We start from the raw sequence: 16,095 nt of genomic DNA, 5'->3' as shown, positions 1-16,095 counted from the left end.
TCACTAGCTTTCTAGTCCCCGATGACAAATTAACCCCAAGATCGGAGAAAATTAAGCTTTCTTTTCCACACTAGGATATTGTAGAACATTGTAATGTTACTGTTTGTCCATTTCCAAGGATATGGGGGCTAGAACTGACTCAAAGGGAGCCTACTTCCAGATATTTGTGTGTAGAGCCCCGTTATCCTGCTGACACCATTTCCATTCCCATTATTAAAACACTTCTCAACTAAGAAAACCACATAAATCTAGCCTTAAGAGTACTGAGGACAACCCCACCAAATGTGTCCTGGAGCTCCAATTCCCCAGAGCCTCACCCTACTAGGGAAAGAGAGAAGCAGGCTGAGAGTATGGATCAACCTGTCAACACCCATGTTCAGCAGGGAAGCAATTACAGAAGCCAGACCTTCCACCTTCTGCATCCCACAATGACCTTGGGTCCATACTCCCAGAGGGATAAAGAATAGGAAAGCTATCAGGGGAGGGGATGCAATACGGAGTTCTGGTGGTGGGAATTGTGTGGAGTTGTACCCCTCTTATCCTATGGTTTTGCCAATGTTTCCTTTTTATAAATAAATAAATAAATAAAATAAAAAAATAAAGTAAAAAGAAGAGTACTGAGAATTGGGCCAGAGTTCAGGTGACTGATGTCTGGCTTCTGTTAGGTTGGCTCCAGAGCCAGTAACATGATTTGCAAAGCTAGAGGCATCTCTTTCATCTAAGCATCCTTTCCCTTTCTTGGGCCATACCTGCTCTAGAGACAGTGGCTGGTGTGGCAGTTCGCAAGTGGCTGATCTCAAAGAGGAGCCTCATTGTGGGATTCAGAGGGATTCTCTCATTGCTCGCCAGGGTCAGCACCTGTGAAGAACATGGAGAGACCCATCGAGTTGGAAGGAGTTAAGACACAGAGCCATCTGGTGGAGACTTGACGGTTTACTTGGACAGAATTTTTCCTTCTTTCTTTCTTTCTTTCGTTTTCTTTCTTTCTTTCTCTCTTTCTTTCTTTCTTTCTTTCCTTCTTTCTGGAGGGGGGAAGGAGGGAAAGGGATGGGATACAGATTTCTGGTGGTGCGAAGTGTGTGGAGTTGTACCCCTCTTATTTTATGGTTTTGTCAGTGTTTCCTTTTTATAAATAAAATAAAATAATCTCTTAAAATAAAAAATTTCTCTATTGGAGGATTAATGGTATATAGTCAACAGTAAAATCCAGTAGTTTGTACATATGTAACTTTTCTCAAGTTTTCCGTATAACAATTCAACCCCCACTAGGTCCCCTCCTCTGTTATCATGTTCCAGGACCTGAATCCTCCTCCTTTAACCCAGAGTCTTTTACTTTGGTGCAATACACCAACTCCAGTTCAAGTTCTGCTTAGTGTTTTCCCTCCTGATCTTGTTTTCCAACTTCTGTCTGTGAGTGAGATCATCCCATATTCATCATTCTCTTTCTGGCTGATCTCACTTAACATGATTCATTCAACCTCGGACAGATGTGTTTTTTTTCCTTCTTTCTAGAGAAGGAAGACATTTTCTGCAATGTTCCCTCTTTCCTTCTGTGGTTGATGTCAAATATTTGAATGAACTACACCATCACATTGGAGTGATAAGATTATTAAAGGAAATAAATTTAGACTTCATGTAATTACAATTTTTTAAAAAATCAAACTGTCCCTCGGGGAGAGCATAGATTTATTTCAATGATTTCATACATGTTTGATGCAATACACTATATCCAATTCAAGTTTCACTTTGCATTTTTCCCTTCTGTCCTTGTTTCTTAAGTTCCATATATAAATGAGATCACCAGGATTTCCCCTTTTCTTTTTGGTTTATCTCACTTCACGTAAGTTCTTCAGACTCCATCCAAGATGAGGCACTGTTAATGCTGGGCAGTATCCTATTATGTATATATGATTTTCTTAGCCCTTCATCTGGCATTGGCTATCTGGGTTGCTTCCAACTTTGGGCTATCTCAAAAGGTGTTGCTATAAACACAGGTATACATAGCCTTCTTTTTAACTTTTTAAAAAAATATTTTTATTTATTTATTGGATAGAGACTGCCAGAAATCAAGAGGGAAGGGGGGATAGAGAGGAAGAGAGACAGAGAGAAACCTGCAGCCCTGCTTCACCACTCGTGAAGATTTCCCCCTGCAGGTGGGGACCGGGGACTCAAACCTGGGTCCTTGTGCATTGTAACGTGCGCTCAACTAGGTGTGCCACCACCTGGTCCCCATAAATAGCTTTCTTTGGACAGGTAATCTTGTTTCTATTAGCTAACCTCCCTTGGAAAGAAGTTTTTGGCTTATAGGGTAGGTCCATTTCTAGTGGGCTGTGTCTCTCTTTTTCTATCTAAAAGGATTGGTGTGGAATAGTGAAGTTCTGGAGACAACAAAAAAAAAAATCTTACTTCCAGAGGAAAATAAAAAGGTAATTATGTGAGAGAATGGAGATGTTAATTAGTATGATAAGGCAATCATTTCACAACATATATTTCAAATCACTGTGCACCTTAAACTTAAACTTATATCAATTATATTTTCAGAAAGCTGGAAGAATCTCTAAAGACACTAGTAGTCGTTCCTTATACCAACTTAGTTTTTGTGTAGAGTTGAGATTTTTCAAAAGGCCTGATAGGCTGGGGGGGGGCAGATTTCTCAGAAGATTTGGGAATAGATGGGACTTTTCTCTCCCCTCCCCTTGATACCTTGTTGTCATCCATGACAGTATTCAGAGATTCAATCCACATTGGATCTATGTCACCATCCAGCAAAATCCACTTGGGTCCATCATGAGTGATGTTTGTGAGTTCCCGCATGATGGAAGAGAACAATCCTGAAAGGAACCATGGATATCTTATTTTTCCATTTCATCAACAAGCTTCTCTCTCTCCCTCTCTCTCTCCCTCTCTCTCTCCCTCTCTCTCTCCCTCTCTCTCTCCCTCTCTCTCTCCCTCTTCCTTCCCCTTCCCCTCCCCCTCCCCCTCCTATATTTTAAGCATTATTTATATGAGAGAATGACAGAGGAAGAGAACCCAGAATACTGCTCAGTTCTACCATAAGGCTACACTGGAGATCAAAACTTGGACCTCACAGACATGCAAATTCTCTGCTCTAGAAGACCTCATCAATGTGTCCTGGACCCACCAGGGAAAGATAGAAACAGGCTGGGGATATTGATCGACCTGTCAATGCCCATGTTCACTGAAGAAGTACCTACAGAAGCCAGAACTCCTACCTTCTGCTCCCCATAAACAACCTAGATCCATACTCCCAGTGGGGGAGACGTGATAGGATGAAGATGAGAGGACTCTGCACTCCAGCTCCATCAGCATCCAGAGAGAGAGAAGGGAAAGAAGAGGGACATATGGAGGTAGTTATGATGTCATGAGTGGCTTAGAGAGAAAGAGAGGATTGAATTAAAAAAAGGAGGGGCAACTATGTATAAATGTGGGCAGATAGTTGTAGAGATGATGGTTGGCCCATGCCTACAACCTTAGGGGAACTAAGGTGGTGGATTGCAGTGGGAAGAGTGGAGATTCAGAACTCTGGTGGTGGGAATGGTGTGGCTTCAAACCCCTGTCGACATGTAATTGTGTAATATAAAAATAAATAAATTAATAAATAAATAAGAAAAAGAGAAAAAATTCTCTGCTCTAATGCTGAGCTGTCCCTCTAGACCAAGCCCCTTTCTATTAATACAGTCTTCTATTCGCACAGCATCTGGAAAGAGGTTTTAAATGTAAATGCCAGCTCTGATCTGTCTTTATGACTTACTCCACCAAGAATTTGAATGTCCATGATGACTTTCTGTCTCCAGTCTAATTTTTTTTTTTTTTTGTAAGAAAATTTTAACTTTAACAGGACCAGGCAGTGGAGCACCTGGTAGGATCTATCTTTCTGGCTGATCTCACACATGTGTGAAGAACCTGGTTCAAGGTCCCAGTCTCCACCTGCAGTGGGGGAAGTTTCAGGAGTGGTGCCCTGCTTTTAAGTGCCTTCTCTCAAGGTGCAGTGAAAGAAGTCTCAAAGGAGATTGAATAGCTGAAGGGTTGAGACTCTGCTCCAAGTTAAATTGGTCTCTCCTTTTTTTTTTAATAGATTCTTTTTAGTTTTTATTATTTATTGTTGGATAGAGATAGAGAGAAATTGAGAGGGGAGAGGGAAGAGAAGGAAAGAGACAGAGAGACAGCTTCAGCCTTGCCTCACCATTTGTGAAGCTTTCCCCCTTCAGGTGGGGACCAGGGGCTTGAACCCAGGTCCTTGTGCACTGTGATATATATGCTTAACCAAGTGTACCAGCACCTGGCACTGTCTCTCCTTTTTTTTTTTTTTTTAAACCTCAAAAAGATCAGTTTAATGTTCCATCTTCTGTAGTTTACCCCCTACCATATCCAAGCTTGCTTAAGGGACTCCGAGGATGTTGGCTATTTCCCCTGGGGTATTCTGCTCTTACTTTTTTTTGCCTCCAGGTTATCACTGGGGTTCAGTGCCTGCACTGTGAATGCACTACTCCTGTGGCCATTTTTTTAAAAAAATATTTTGGATAGGACAGAGAGAAATTGAGAGGAGTGGGGGAAGATAGAGAAGAGAGACATCTGCAGACCTGCTTCACTGTTTATGAAGCTACCGCCCTTCAGGTGGGGAGGCGGGAGCTCAAACCAGGATCCTTACACTTAGTACTATGTGTGCTTAGCCCAGTGTGTCACTGCCCAGGGTCCCGGTATCCTGATTTTACCATCCTTCCATTCTCGTGTGGCTGGATTGATGATGCCAAACAGTTCGTCATTTGTCACTGCTTTGGGATTGAGGTCAGTCCAGACAGGGCGAAGCTTCATGATCTGATAGGTCTTGTGCAAAGACCTCAACACCTGGGACTTGCCAGTACCAGCACTGCCCACCACGAACACAGAGTGCCTCACTGCCAGGAGCTCTTCCAGCTGGACTACCTTGAGAGACAGGAAAGTCAGCTGAAGGGGGTACAGTTTCCCATACCACCTGCTCTTCCGGGAGTCAGTCTGGTGTCGGAAGTGAGACTTGATGTCTCCAGTTGTTACTCTTTGCAAGATCTGATGAAGTGCTTAGACATAGGGGCAACAGGACTTGTTGGTCATAATTCAGTCATTAAATTATTATTCACCCACTAAGTTCTAGAGCATCTACCCAGGTAAAGGAGAGTCAGAGGTGTCTCTTCTACCCTCTAGATGATTTCCTAATCTGATGAAAAGGAAGTCATAGATTGACAGATTTTATTTTTTTAAAGGGAAATCTTTTTTTTAATTATCTTTATTTATTTATTGGATAGAGACAGGTAGAAATTGAGAGGGAAGGGAGTGATAGAGAAGGAGAGAGGCACAGAGACACCTGCACACTACTTCACCACTTGTGAAGCTTTCCCCCTGCAGGTAGGGACTAAGGGATCAAACCTGGGTCCTTGTGCACTGTAACATGTGAGTTCACCTACGTGCACCACCACCTGGCCCCAGATTGACAGATTTTATTATGTAAGGTGATAAGTACTAGTTGAAGTGCTTATCAGATACTATGGAAACAGTAAGAAACAACTAATTCTGTCCAGGGAAAGAGAGTAAGAAGACCTCATAGAGGAGAGGGCATTTGAACTGGGGCTTCAAGAATGAGCAGAAGTGTGTCCAAAAAAACAAGTAGCAAAGATAGTCAAAGAAGAGATAACAACAACAAAAGATGCATTGTGTGACTGGGCATGACACGGTTTACCAGATGACTTGAGGAGGTTTTTTTTTAAAAAAAAAAAAACTTTGCTTATTTAATTTAATAGACAGAGAGAAATTGAGAGGGAAGGGGAATAGAAAGGCACAGAGACAGAGAGCCACCTGTAGCCCTGTTTCACCACTTGTGAAGCTTTCCCCGCTGCAGGTGAGGACTGGGGACTTGAACCTGGGTCCTTGTGCATGGTAACACGTGGACTTAACCAGGTGCATCACTGCCCAGCCTCTGACTTGAGGAGGCTAGAACCAAGAATTGACGCACTAAGACTCCCTTTCATACCTAGGAGAAGGTAAGAGAATGGCTTATAACAACAAGAGAGGAAATGATAAATATTGGCAAGGAAATAGAGAAGGGGAACACGGGGGGATGGGGTGAAGGGCATGCTGTGTACCCGGTTAAGTACACATAGTACAAAGTGCAAGGACCTGCATAAGGATCTGGATTTGATCCCCTGTTCCCCATTTGCGTGGGGGGGTGGTGGGGTGGGGTATGCTTCACAAGTGGCAAAGCAGGTTCTTCTTTCTCTTTGTCTTTCTCCTTCTCTATCTCCCCTCCTATCTAAACTTCTCTCTGTTCCATACAATAAAAAAAAAAAAAAAGGAAAAATGGTCACCAGGAGCAATGGATTTTAGTGTAGGCACTGGCAAAATAAATATATAAAATAAAAATAAATTTCGAAAAGAGAAGGGGAACTCCGTTACACTACTGACGGACATGCAAACTGGTGCAGCCATTATGGAGAACAGTATGGAGAATTCTAAAATAAACACAAATGGGTAGGGGTAGATAGCATAATGGTTCTACAAAGAGACTCTCATGCCTGAGGCTCCAAAGTTCAATTCCCCCTACCCCCACTGCACCACCATAAGCCAGAGCTGATCAGTACTCTGTAGGAAAAAAAATACAATTGGAACTACTTTAAGATCTAGCAATATCTGTCTTAGATACTTATCCAAAAGTCATGAGAACACTTAAAAGACATATACTCCTCCTTGTTTATAGCTGCATTATTCACAGTGGCCAAAATATGGAAGTGACTAAATACCCATGGACAGATGACTGAATAAAGAAGTTATGGAACATACATTCAATGGAGTATTATTTGGCAAATTAAAAAGACAAACGTGTGTTCTTTGGGACAGAATAGATGGAACTGGAAGCAGTTCTGTTAAATGTTAAATGTCTGTTAGCATTTTCACAGGATTGTATAATCATTACCACTTGTCAGTTCAAGAACATTTTTCTCACCATAAAGGAAAATCCATAACCATTAATAGTTACTTTCCATCTCACAACCCTTATCTCACTTCGATGCAGCCCCTGAGAAATGTCCTGTCTTTGTAGATTTGACTATTCTAGAGATTTCACAAATATGTGATATTTTAGAATAACTTATTTCACTTAAAATGTCTTTCATGCTGTAACATATAACAGTTCATTTCTCTTTATAGTTGAATAAAATACCATAGTAAAAGCATACCACTTTTGTTTATGCACTTATTAGCCAATGGATGGGTTATTTCTACTCTCTGACTGCTATGAATCCATTGACTTTTAACAATATCTTTTGTAAGATAAATAAATAAATATGTCTGCCCTCCCTTCTACTGTTCCTTCTTCTATTTTCTATCATGTTTCAGATAGATAATACTTTTATGTTGCCGTGTTAGATAATGTTTACATTCTTTTATGCATTTCTACTTAGACATTCTGTATCTTCTATGATCCTAAGGGCTGAAGACTAATAGTGGCTTACATTTTTATGACTGTAGGTATTTTCCACTATGGAAGAAAGCTGTGTTCTCTGTGATGACATCACACTGGTTAGTCTACTCATAAATCTGAGGCTCAGTGAATACTCTTTTCTTCTTTTTTTTTTTTGCCTCCAGGGTTATTGCTGGGGCTTGGAACCTGCACTACAAATTCACTGCTCCTGACGACCACTTTTTCCTCTCATATTTTATTTAATAGGGCAGAGAGAAATTGAGAGAGGAGAGGAAGATAGAGAGATGAAGAGAGACAGACACCTGAAGACCTACTTCACCACTTGTGAAGCAACCCCTCCTGCCCCCCGCATGTGGGGAGCCAGGGACTCAAACCGGGATCCTTGTACTTTGTACCATGCACACTTAACCTGCACTACTGCCTGGCCTGAAGACTCTTCTGACATCCAATATATTGATCAATCATGTCACATAAACAGAAATTAAGACAGTTTTTTTTCTCATGACATTTTAAAGTGCTTTCCTTTCTCTACATTAAAAGAAATGTTACATGTCTTAGTTCCTAAATCTGTTTTTAAAATTTTATTAGTGATTTAATCTTTTTAAAAATATTTTTATGGGGGATGGAGGAAATAAATGGCTTTCAGTAAACACAGCTACTAGATATGTGGAAAATTTCTTAGTTTTCTGCAAAAATATTCTCAACTCCAGTCTAGGTCTTCCTCCATCATTACGTACCAGGCCCTGAAAGCCCATTCCCACCTCCCTAGAGTCCTTTGGTCTAATACCCCAAACCCAGTCCAAGTTCTACTTTGTGCTTCCCCATTCTGTTCTTACTTCTCAACTTGTATCCAAGAGTGAGATCATCCCACATTCATCTTCTCTGCCCGACTTATTTCAATTAACATGATTCCTTCAAGACCCATCCAACATGATGGAAAGAAAGTGAATTTATTATTGCTCTTTGTCTTTGAGTATGTATTGCAATTTGTTACATTCACATTTTATTGTATTTTATTGTATATATGCACACGTACACATTAATTTTAATCTAGATTTCTTGACTTCTAATCCTCTCATGGAATTCTGTGTACTACCAGTGATAACACTTTTGCATTTCAAATGGCTCTTTGTAATTTTCTGATATTTCTTTAAAATAGAAATTCATTCTTGTTTTCTAGATACCTTCATTTTTCTGCTATAGATATTACTTTCCTCAAGGATATTGACCATAATGGTCAAAAATGTTCTCATTCTTGTTTTCACTGAAATGAGTTTTGGTATGTGTAAGTCTGTTTTGTCTCTCATGTTTTTTTTCCCCCCTGTATCTAGAAAGCATCAGGTTTAAATAATAAGTTGTACTGTGTTTTAAAGGAAGTTAGGAACCTGCAGGAGGAAAGCTTCATAAGGGGTGAAGTCATGCGATGGGTGTCTCTTTGCCTCTCTCTCTATCTCTTCCTCCCCTCATAATTTCTTTGTGTCTCCACCAAAATAAAATAAAATAAAATAAATAAAGGAAGTTAGTATGAGTTCTGTCAATTGCTGGAAGGCTGAGATGACCAGAATTTCCCCCCTTTCATTTGTGTATAAGTAAGCAGATGGTAGGACTTTGGACCAAGATGTAAGAAGAATGCTTTAAATGGGGTTGCTAATACCCTAAGAGGATCCTAGTTTTCCCCAGAGTTTACTCAGTCCCCTTCAACTCTTCATTTGGGTTTTATGTTAAATGCCAGGCTGCAAATAGTCTGGGTTCTTGGAAGTTGGGGACTAGCATGGGGAGATGGGAGAGAAGTGAGGGTGGTAGTAGAATTACAGGACAGACTTAATAATGCTCCCTCTGGCTAATTTCAGTTATTTATTATTCCTACTCCCTGTTACTACAGAGATCAAGATAAAAGCTTCTGCAGGGTTTTGCTTGGCAGGCCGGCCACCTTCTGCCTCCTTTTACCCTGAAACACTTTCACAAGAGTATTCTGGCCCCTCTGGTTTGCTTCATCTGTCAACTCACACTCATTTTCTTAACATTATTCTAGAAATTTATTGTACTATTCCCTCCCCAGTTTCCACATATATATGGGGTTACTTTTATTTTATTAATGAAGAAAGGGTATGCTATCATTTTAAAGGATCCCAGAATTCCATCTCATACTGAAGCCTCACTAGGGTATTTTTCATGAACTAACTCTCAAAAATTTAAGTGGATAGTACAAATGGAAAGTGTATAGAATGCACCCAAGGAGATGCCATCTAAATACATCAAACATCTACTGAAAGAGCTACCGCAATATAATAACAGCAACACAGTGATAATAGGGGACTTCAACACCCCACTCTCTCAACTTGACAGATCATCCAGGCAGAAAATCAATAAAGAAATGAAGGAGCTAAATGAAGAGATAGATAAACTAGAACTATTGGACATTTTCAGAGTAAAAATGATTATTTCACTGCTTTTAGCCCATCTTGGATGGAGCTTGAAGAAATCATTATTAAGTGAAGTAAGTCAGAAACAGAAGGATGAATATAGGATGATTTCATTCACATTCCGAAGTTGAAAAACAAGATAAAAAAAAAAAAAAACACTAAGCAGAACTTGAACTGGAGTTGGTGCATTGCACTAAAGTAAAAGAGTCTGGAAGTTCAGGGCCTGGAACAGTATGCCAGAGGACCTAGTGGGGGTTGTATTGCAGTGGGGAAATATGAGAAATTTTATGCATGTACAAACTATTGTATTTACTGTCGACTGAAAAACATTGATCTCCCAATAAAGAAATTAAAAAAAAGTCCACCAAAAAGAAAATAGAAAAGTGTATAGAAAACACTATATATTCCAAGAGGCTTTTAGTAGACAGCACCTATAGTTTCAGAGGATCAGAGATATGTTACTTTAAAAAAACGAAGATAAAGATGAAAACAAAATGTGGGTCAAGTGACAAATATAAAGAAAGAACAGAAATATTTTGAGTGGGGGAAAATGTTAGGTTGAGGAGGGCCATAAAATCTCAACAGGTCCCTGTGGAGTCTAGGAAGATGTAGACTGATCTTCTAAGACATCAGTTCCATTGCTCTTTATTTTAAGAGCTTCACAGGATTAAACTCAACTGTAGACTAGGAGTTCCCCTGAGAAGAATAACTTCAAGAGGAAATAATACCCTTAGACTGGCATTAATTAACTTTTGAGTTTTTTTCATCCAATCTCTTTGTCTGTATCACCCTAATAACTTTTTTTCTATCCTTAATCAACTTTTTACTATATTTAATATTTGTCCATTATTTTTTAATTTGATAGGACAGAAAGAAATTAGGAGGGAAATATATATATGGAAAGAGAGAGAGACTGACTTGAATTACCATTTATCCACTTGTGAAGTTTCTCTCCTGAATTTGGGGGCTGGGGGTTTGAACCCAGGTCTTCGCACATGGTAACCTATGCCCTCACCCAGGTGTGCCATCACCTGACCCCTCTCTTAATAACACTGAACTGCTCCCCCTCCAATAAAGCTTTGCGTGCGCGCGCACACACACACACACACAGACACACACACACACACACACACACACAAATCTTGCCAGTCACTATCTTGAACATTTGAACAACTGAACTAGGGAGGACAAGGATTGGTGGTAGAGACGGAGAAACTGACAGCAGTGATAGTTTCAATGGACAATTGGTGGTTTTGATTTTTCTATAATTTTGAATCCTAGGGATGAAAGGGGACACACCATTCTATCTATATCTAACTGGGCTTTAAAATCACTACTCATCCAAGTGTTGTGTGGGGGAAACGCCTTCTGAGATGGAGAAACAGCCTGGTCCCCAAGTGTGCAAGTTCTTCAAGTGGGAGTACTTTTTCTCCCATGGAATAGGAATATCTTGGAGAAGTAAGAGTGTTCCATTTTTATTTGCTGTAGAGTACCTCTCTTATGCCTGCCTGAAGGGTTGTGGGGATTATATGAAATATACAATATAAAAAAAAAAGCACAAAAATTCTTATGAATTTTAAAGTGATGTTCACATAATCGCTGAGTGAATGATTGTGCCAGTAAAAAAAACTGACCATAGGGGGTTGGGTGGTAGCACACTGGGTTAAGTACACCTAGCGCAAAGTGCAAGGACCAGCATGAGCCTCCGGTTCCCCACCTACTGGTGGGTCGCTTCTCAAGTGGTGAAGCAGGTCTGCAGATGTCTATTGTTCTCTCCCTTTCTCTGTCTTCTCCTCCTCTCTCAACTTCTCCGTCTTATCCAACAATGACAGCAGTAATAACTACAATGATAAAGAACAAGGGCAACAAAAGAGAAAAATGGCCTTCAGGAGCAGTGGATTCATAGTGCAGGCACCGAGCCCCAGCAATAGGCCTGGAGACAGAAAGAAAAAAAAAAAAAAAAAGGCCATGTCTCTGTACTCCAGAATCTTCTTTTGTGGTATCTGTCTTCTCCTGCATCAAGGTGTAGATGTTTGCATGTAGGCACTCCTAGTGTGTGTGTGTGTGTGTGTGTGTGTGTGTGTTTTTATTACCTTTATTTATTTATTGAATACAGACAGACAGTCAGCAATCAAGAGGGAAGTGGAAGACAGAAAGAAGGACAGGGAAACCCGCAGCCCTGCTTCACCACTCGCAAAGCTTTCCCCATGCAGGTGAGAGCAGGGGGCTGGAACCTGAGTCCCTGTGCACTGTAACGTGTGCGCCCTACCAGGTGCACCACCAGTCAGCCCTCCTGCTGTCACAGTACTTATGCATCCTGGAAACATCACCTTCCGAAATCTTTCATAGTGAAAAATGGGAAAATGATGGAACAATAGGATTGGGGCAGAGCACTCAAAATATTTAGGATTTTTGTATTCAAAAGCCCCAAACTGTCAGCAGAGTCTCTCGTTGCCAATGAAAATATAGTTTAGTCACTAAAGCTTTTGATCACTTCTTAGGAGCCTTAAATCCAGGGCTTATGCTTCCTTTTTCAAGAGACAGGTCATGGGTATATTCATTTCAAAGAGAGACAACACTAGTTGTAGCAGATTTCCAGTAGATGGTGCCTTTTTTGCTTAGTCACTATTCTAACAGAATGGGGAAATGTCTTTACTTGTTCTTGAGCCACTCCAGAAAACAGTATCAGCTTCCAGGTAGCCATAAAACTGGTTATTCTTGCACTCATTTTAGAGTTTTTTCTTAATGTCAAATTTTATTGTGAAATATATATATATTTTTCTATTATCATACAATCTTGGCATCAGAAGTTGAAAATGAGTCTCGAGGGACTAAAATTAAGGTGTTAAAAAATGTAGCTTCTTTAGAAAACCCCAGGGTAGAATATTTTCATGCCTTTTGTAGCTTCTGGAGGTTGCCCAGATGCCCAGGCTCAAGCCCCTTTCTCTATATTTAAAGTTAAAAATAACTGAATGAGTCTCTGACAGGGTCATTCTGACACTGACTCTCCTGCCTCCTAGTCTCACAATTAACCTTGTGATTATACTGGGATACCCAGATAACCTTCATAGAATTACCTTCCCTTGATTGTTCAACAACTTGTTTGTCTTTGTATATTAACTCTCTTTTCAGCCACCAGGTTCCAGATGCTAGCAGGATGTGATCAGACTTCCCTGGATAGATAACCCCACCATGTGACTTGGAGCTCTGCTTCCCCACAGCCCTTCCCCACTAGGGAAAGAGAGAGACAGGCTGGGAGTATGGATCGACCTGTCAATGCCCATGTTCAGCAGGGAAGCAATTCAGAAGCCAGACCTTCAACCTTCTGCATCCCCTAAGGATCTTGGGTCCATACTCCCAGAGGGTTAAAGAATAGGAAAGCTATCAGTGGAGGGGATGGCATATGGCAGTCTGGTGGTGGGAATTGTGTGAAGTTGTACCCCTCTTATCCTATGGTTTTGTCAATGTTTCCTTTTTATAAATAAAAAATTAAAAAAAAAAAGAATTACCTTCCATTCTCATATGGGCCCCAGAGCAAATCAGTGGGGTCTACAGTCAACAATATTTATATACTTTTCCCATATTTGGGAGCTACTCCCTTCCCTGATCCAGCTTTCTAGCCCTTTTTCCAGCCATGACATCATTTCCCCAGACAAAAACCTGGGTCCACCTGCATATCATATGTCAGGCTCAGGCAAAAACTAATAAAGTCATGGGACCTTTGGAATATACCTGAAATAGAACTACTAGCTATTTCCAAAACAGAGACCCTAAATCTTCATCTGCAATATTTCAGCCTTTATGTTCATGATTAGTCAACAATTTGTTTGGCTTTATATGTTAACTCTTCTTTTAGCCACCAGGTTCCAGATGATACCATGATGCCAATCAGATTTCCCTGGGCAGACGACCCCACCAATGTGTCCTGGAGCCCTGTTTCCTCAAAGCTCTTCCCCACTAGGGAAAGAGAGAGGCAGGATAGGAGTACAGATCGACCTGTCAATGACCATGTTCAGCAGGGAAGCAATTACAGAAGCCAGACCTTCCACCTTTTGTAATCCATGGTGACCTTGGGTCCATACTCCCAGAGGGTTAAAGAATAGGAAGGGTATCAGGGGAGGGGATGGAGGTGGTGTTGGGAGGTGGTGTGCCCCTCTTATCCTATAGTCTTGACAAGTGTTTCCATTTTATAAATAAAAATTTTAAAAAAGAAAGAATTACCTTCCCTTCTCAAGATCAGCTGATTTGGACTTTTAATTCCACCAGTGATCTGCCTTGTAATATAACATCTTCACAAAAGATTAAAAGTGCCTATCACTACCACCCTAAGACTTTTCCTTTCACTGTAACAAAGCTAACCCACTGACTTTCAAATACTTACAAGCTCAGAAAAATACACATGAACTAACATGGCCTCCACATTATATCATTGTTGTGCCTTTATAATAATATATAAAGTACTGGATATGGTTGATATTCTATCACTCTTTTTTATCCACATCATACATTCCTCATCATGGAAGCCACAATAGATTCATTGAGAAGAACTAAAATATTACTATATATATATATATATATATATATATATGTCTACATCTAAGGTAACCATTTAGGGAAGCATGAAGTGCAACCCAGCCACCAAGACAAGGATTAAGAAAGACATATTGGGAGGGAAAAATCAAGTGTACCTTGAGCACAAAGTTATCCTCAGCCTGGAGCTTCAAATCCACTATGGCCTTCCTAACCAACGCTTCAAAGTTGAGGTCTCTCCTTCGAGGGACATCCAGGGCAGGAAAGAGATCCCCAATCAGGCCCATGAAAACGGGCATATCATCAGTCACAATCTTGGGGATGTTGAAATCTCTCAATGAGCGCATTAAGACTTGGTCCTCCGGCCGGTCAGGATCTCCTCGCTTCAGGGATCCTGCCACCACCAGGACGGACTTAATAGCCCTCAATCCCCAGTCATAGTGATCCTGTTGGGAAGAAGTGTAGTTTATTCGAGAGTTTATGGGGTGCAGAACACCTTATGTTGAGGTTAGTGTCTATGAAACCATAGCTATGATATGAAGGTTAGGTCATCTCCAAGACCAGAGTAGAGACATGGGAAAGAATTCATGATTTAGAAGATCATTATCATGGAATCCTCCTTCTTAGTTTTGTTTACTTTCTGCCATTGTTTGTAATAACAACAAAGAAGACACAGGACATACAGTGGGGCTGGGGATGACTACACAGAACCACTGTTGGTATGCTTCTAATTCTGCTTCTAAAAACCCCTTCTGTTTCATTTGGTTTAATCCCCCCTGCTTAGCACTGTATTCTATTTACATAACCACTGCAGGGCATTGGTTTAATCCCCACTGGTTCATGATGTGTTTTTGCTCCGCCTCCTCTCCTTATCATACCCTGATTTTTACCACCAGTCACTTTTCTCTCCATACTCTCTACATCACATCCTGTTTACACCCTACTTGGCAAGTATATTAGTTTAGCTTAGCCTAGCTTGGCTTAGATTGTGCTGCATTCTGCTTGAATAAAAAGATACTGCCTACAGCTCAACCATGAGTCGCGGGTCGTCTGTCTCCCGTCAGTGAAGCTCAGCCCCACAAACCACTTCTTCTTTTTCTCTTTTTAGGTAGACAGAGAGGCAGGGAGAAAGAAAGAGAGAGGGAGAAATAGAGAGTAAGGGAGAGAGAGAGAGAGACACCACAGCACCAAGCTTCAGTCTATGCAATAGGGACCAGGCTAAACCTGGCAACGCAGATCACAGTATCCAAGTGAGCTATTTCACATGCTCATACATATAACCACGTTTACATTTATCAGGCAACAACTTGTATGTTTAGAGGGTAGTAAGTTATTAAGGAGAGCGCCATATTCACTCTTAGAAATAGTCAAGGCTGAGCTTTCATGCTCTACCTTGGAGACCTTAAAATTTCCTGGGGAAAAAAAAAAGGTTTAAAAAATAGTTCTTTAAAAGATCGTCAAAAGTAGAAGCTAATGATCACAAGTTCTGATCATAGATTCCATGAAAGAGTGGACTGTTCTGCTAATATTAAGTCTTGGAGCAACACAGTGGGTGGGAGAAATGGTATAATACTTCACAAAGTAGCATCTGAACTCAGACCTAAGTTCAAGTTCCACCTATGGCCGTTGAATAGTAGTAGAGTGCTGGGAAATTGTGCAGATGCAGTCACATCT

General features: G+C 40.6%; 1 protein-coding gene across 1 annotated transcript in view; it reads right to left on the bottom strand.

Moving 5' to 3' along the window:
* The window catches only part of DNAH9 (dynein axonemal heavy chain 9), a 340,864-nt gene that overhangs the window by 189,696 nt on the left and 135,073 nt on the right, over window positions 1-16,095 (bottom strand). The window contains exons 31-34 of the mRNA XM_007522773.3: window positions 14,580-14,867; window positions 4,734-4,944; window positions 2,704-2,831; window positions 750-858 (exon numbers count right to left, since the gene is read on the bottom strand). Coding sequence (XP_007522835.2) covers window positions 750-858; window positions 2,704-2,831; window positions 4,734-4,944; window positions 14,580-14,867 — 736 coding nt within the window. The remainder of the gene's footprint in view (window positions 1-749; window positions 859-2,703; window positions 2,832-4,733; window positions 4,945-14,579; window positions 14,868-16,095) is intronic.

The sequence above is a fragment of the Erinaceus europaeus genome, chromosome 12 (assembly GCF_950295315.1).
Source record: "Erinaceus europaeus chromosome 12, mEriEur2.1, whole genome shotgun sequence".
Lineage (NCBI taxonomy): Eukaryota > Metazoa > Chordata > Mammalia > Eulipotyphla > Erinaceidae > Erinaceus > Erinaceus europaeus.
The sequence above is the reverse complement of the archived record's forward strand: the minus strand, read 5'-3'. Positions and strand labels throughout refer to the sequence as shown.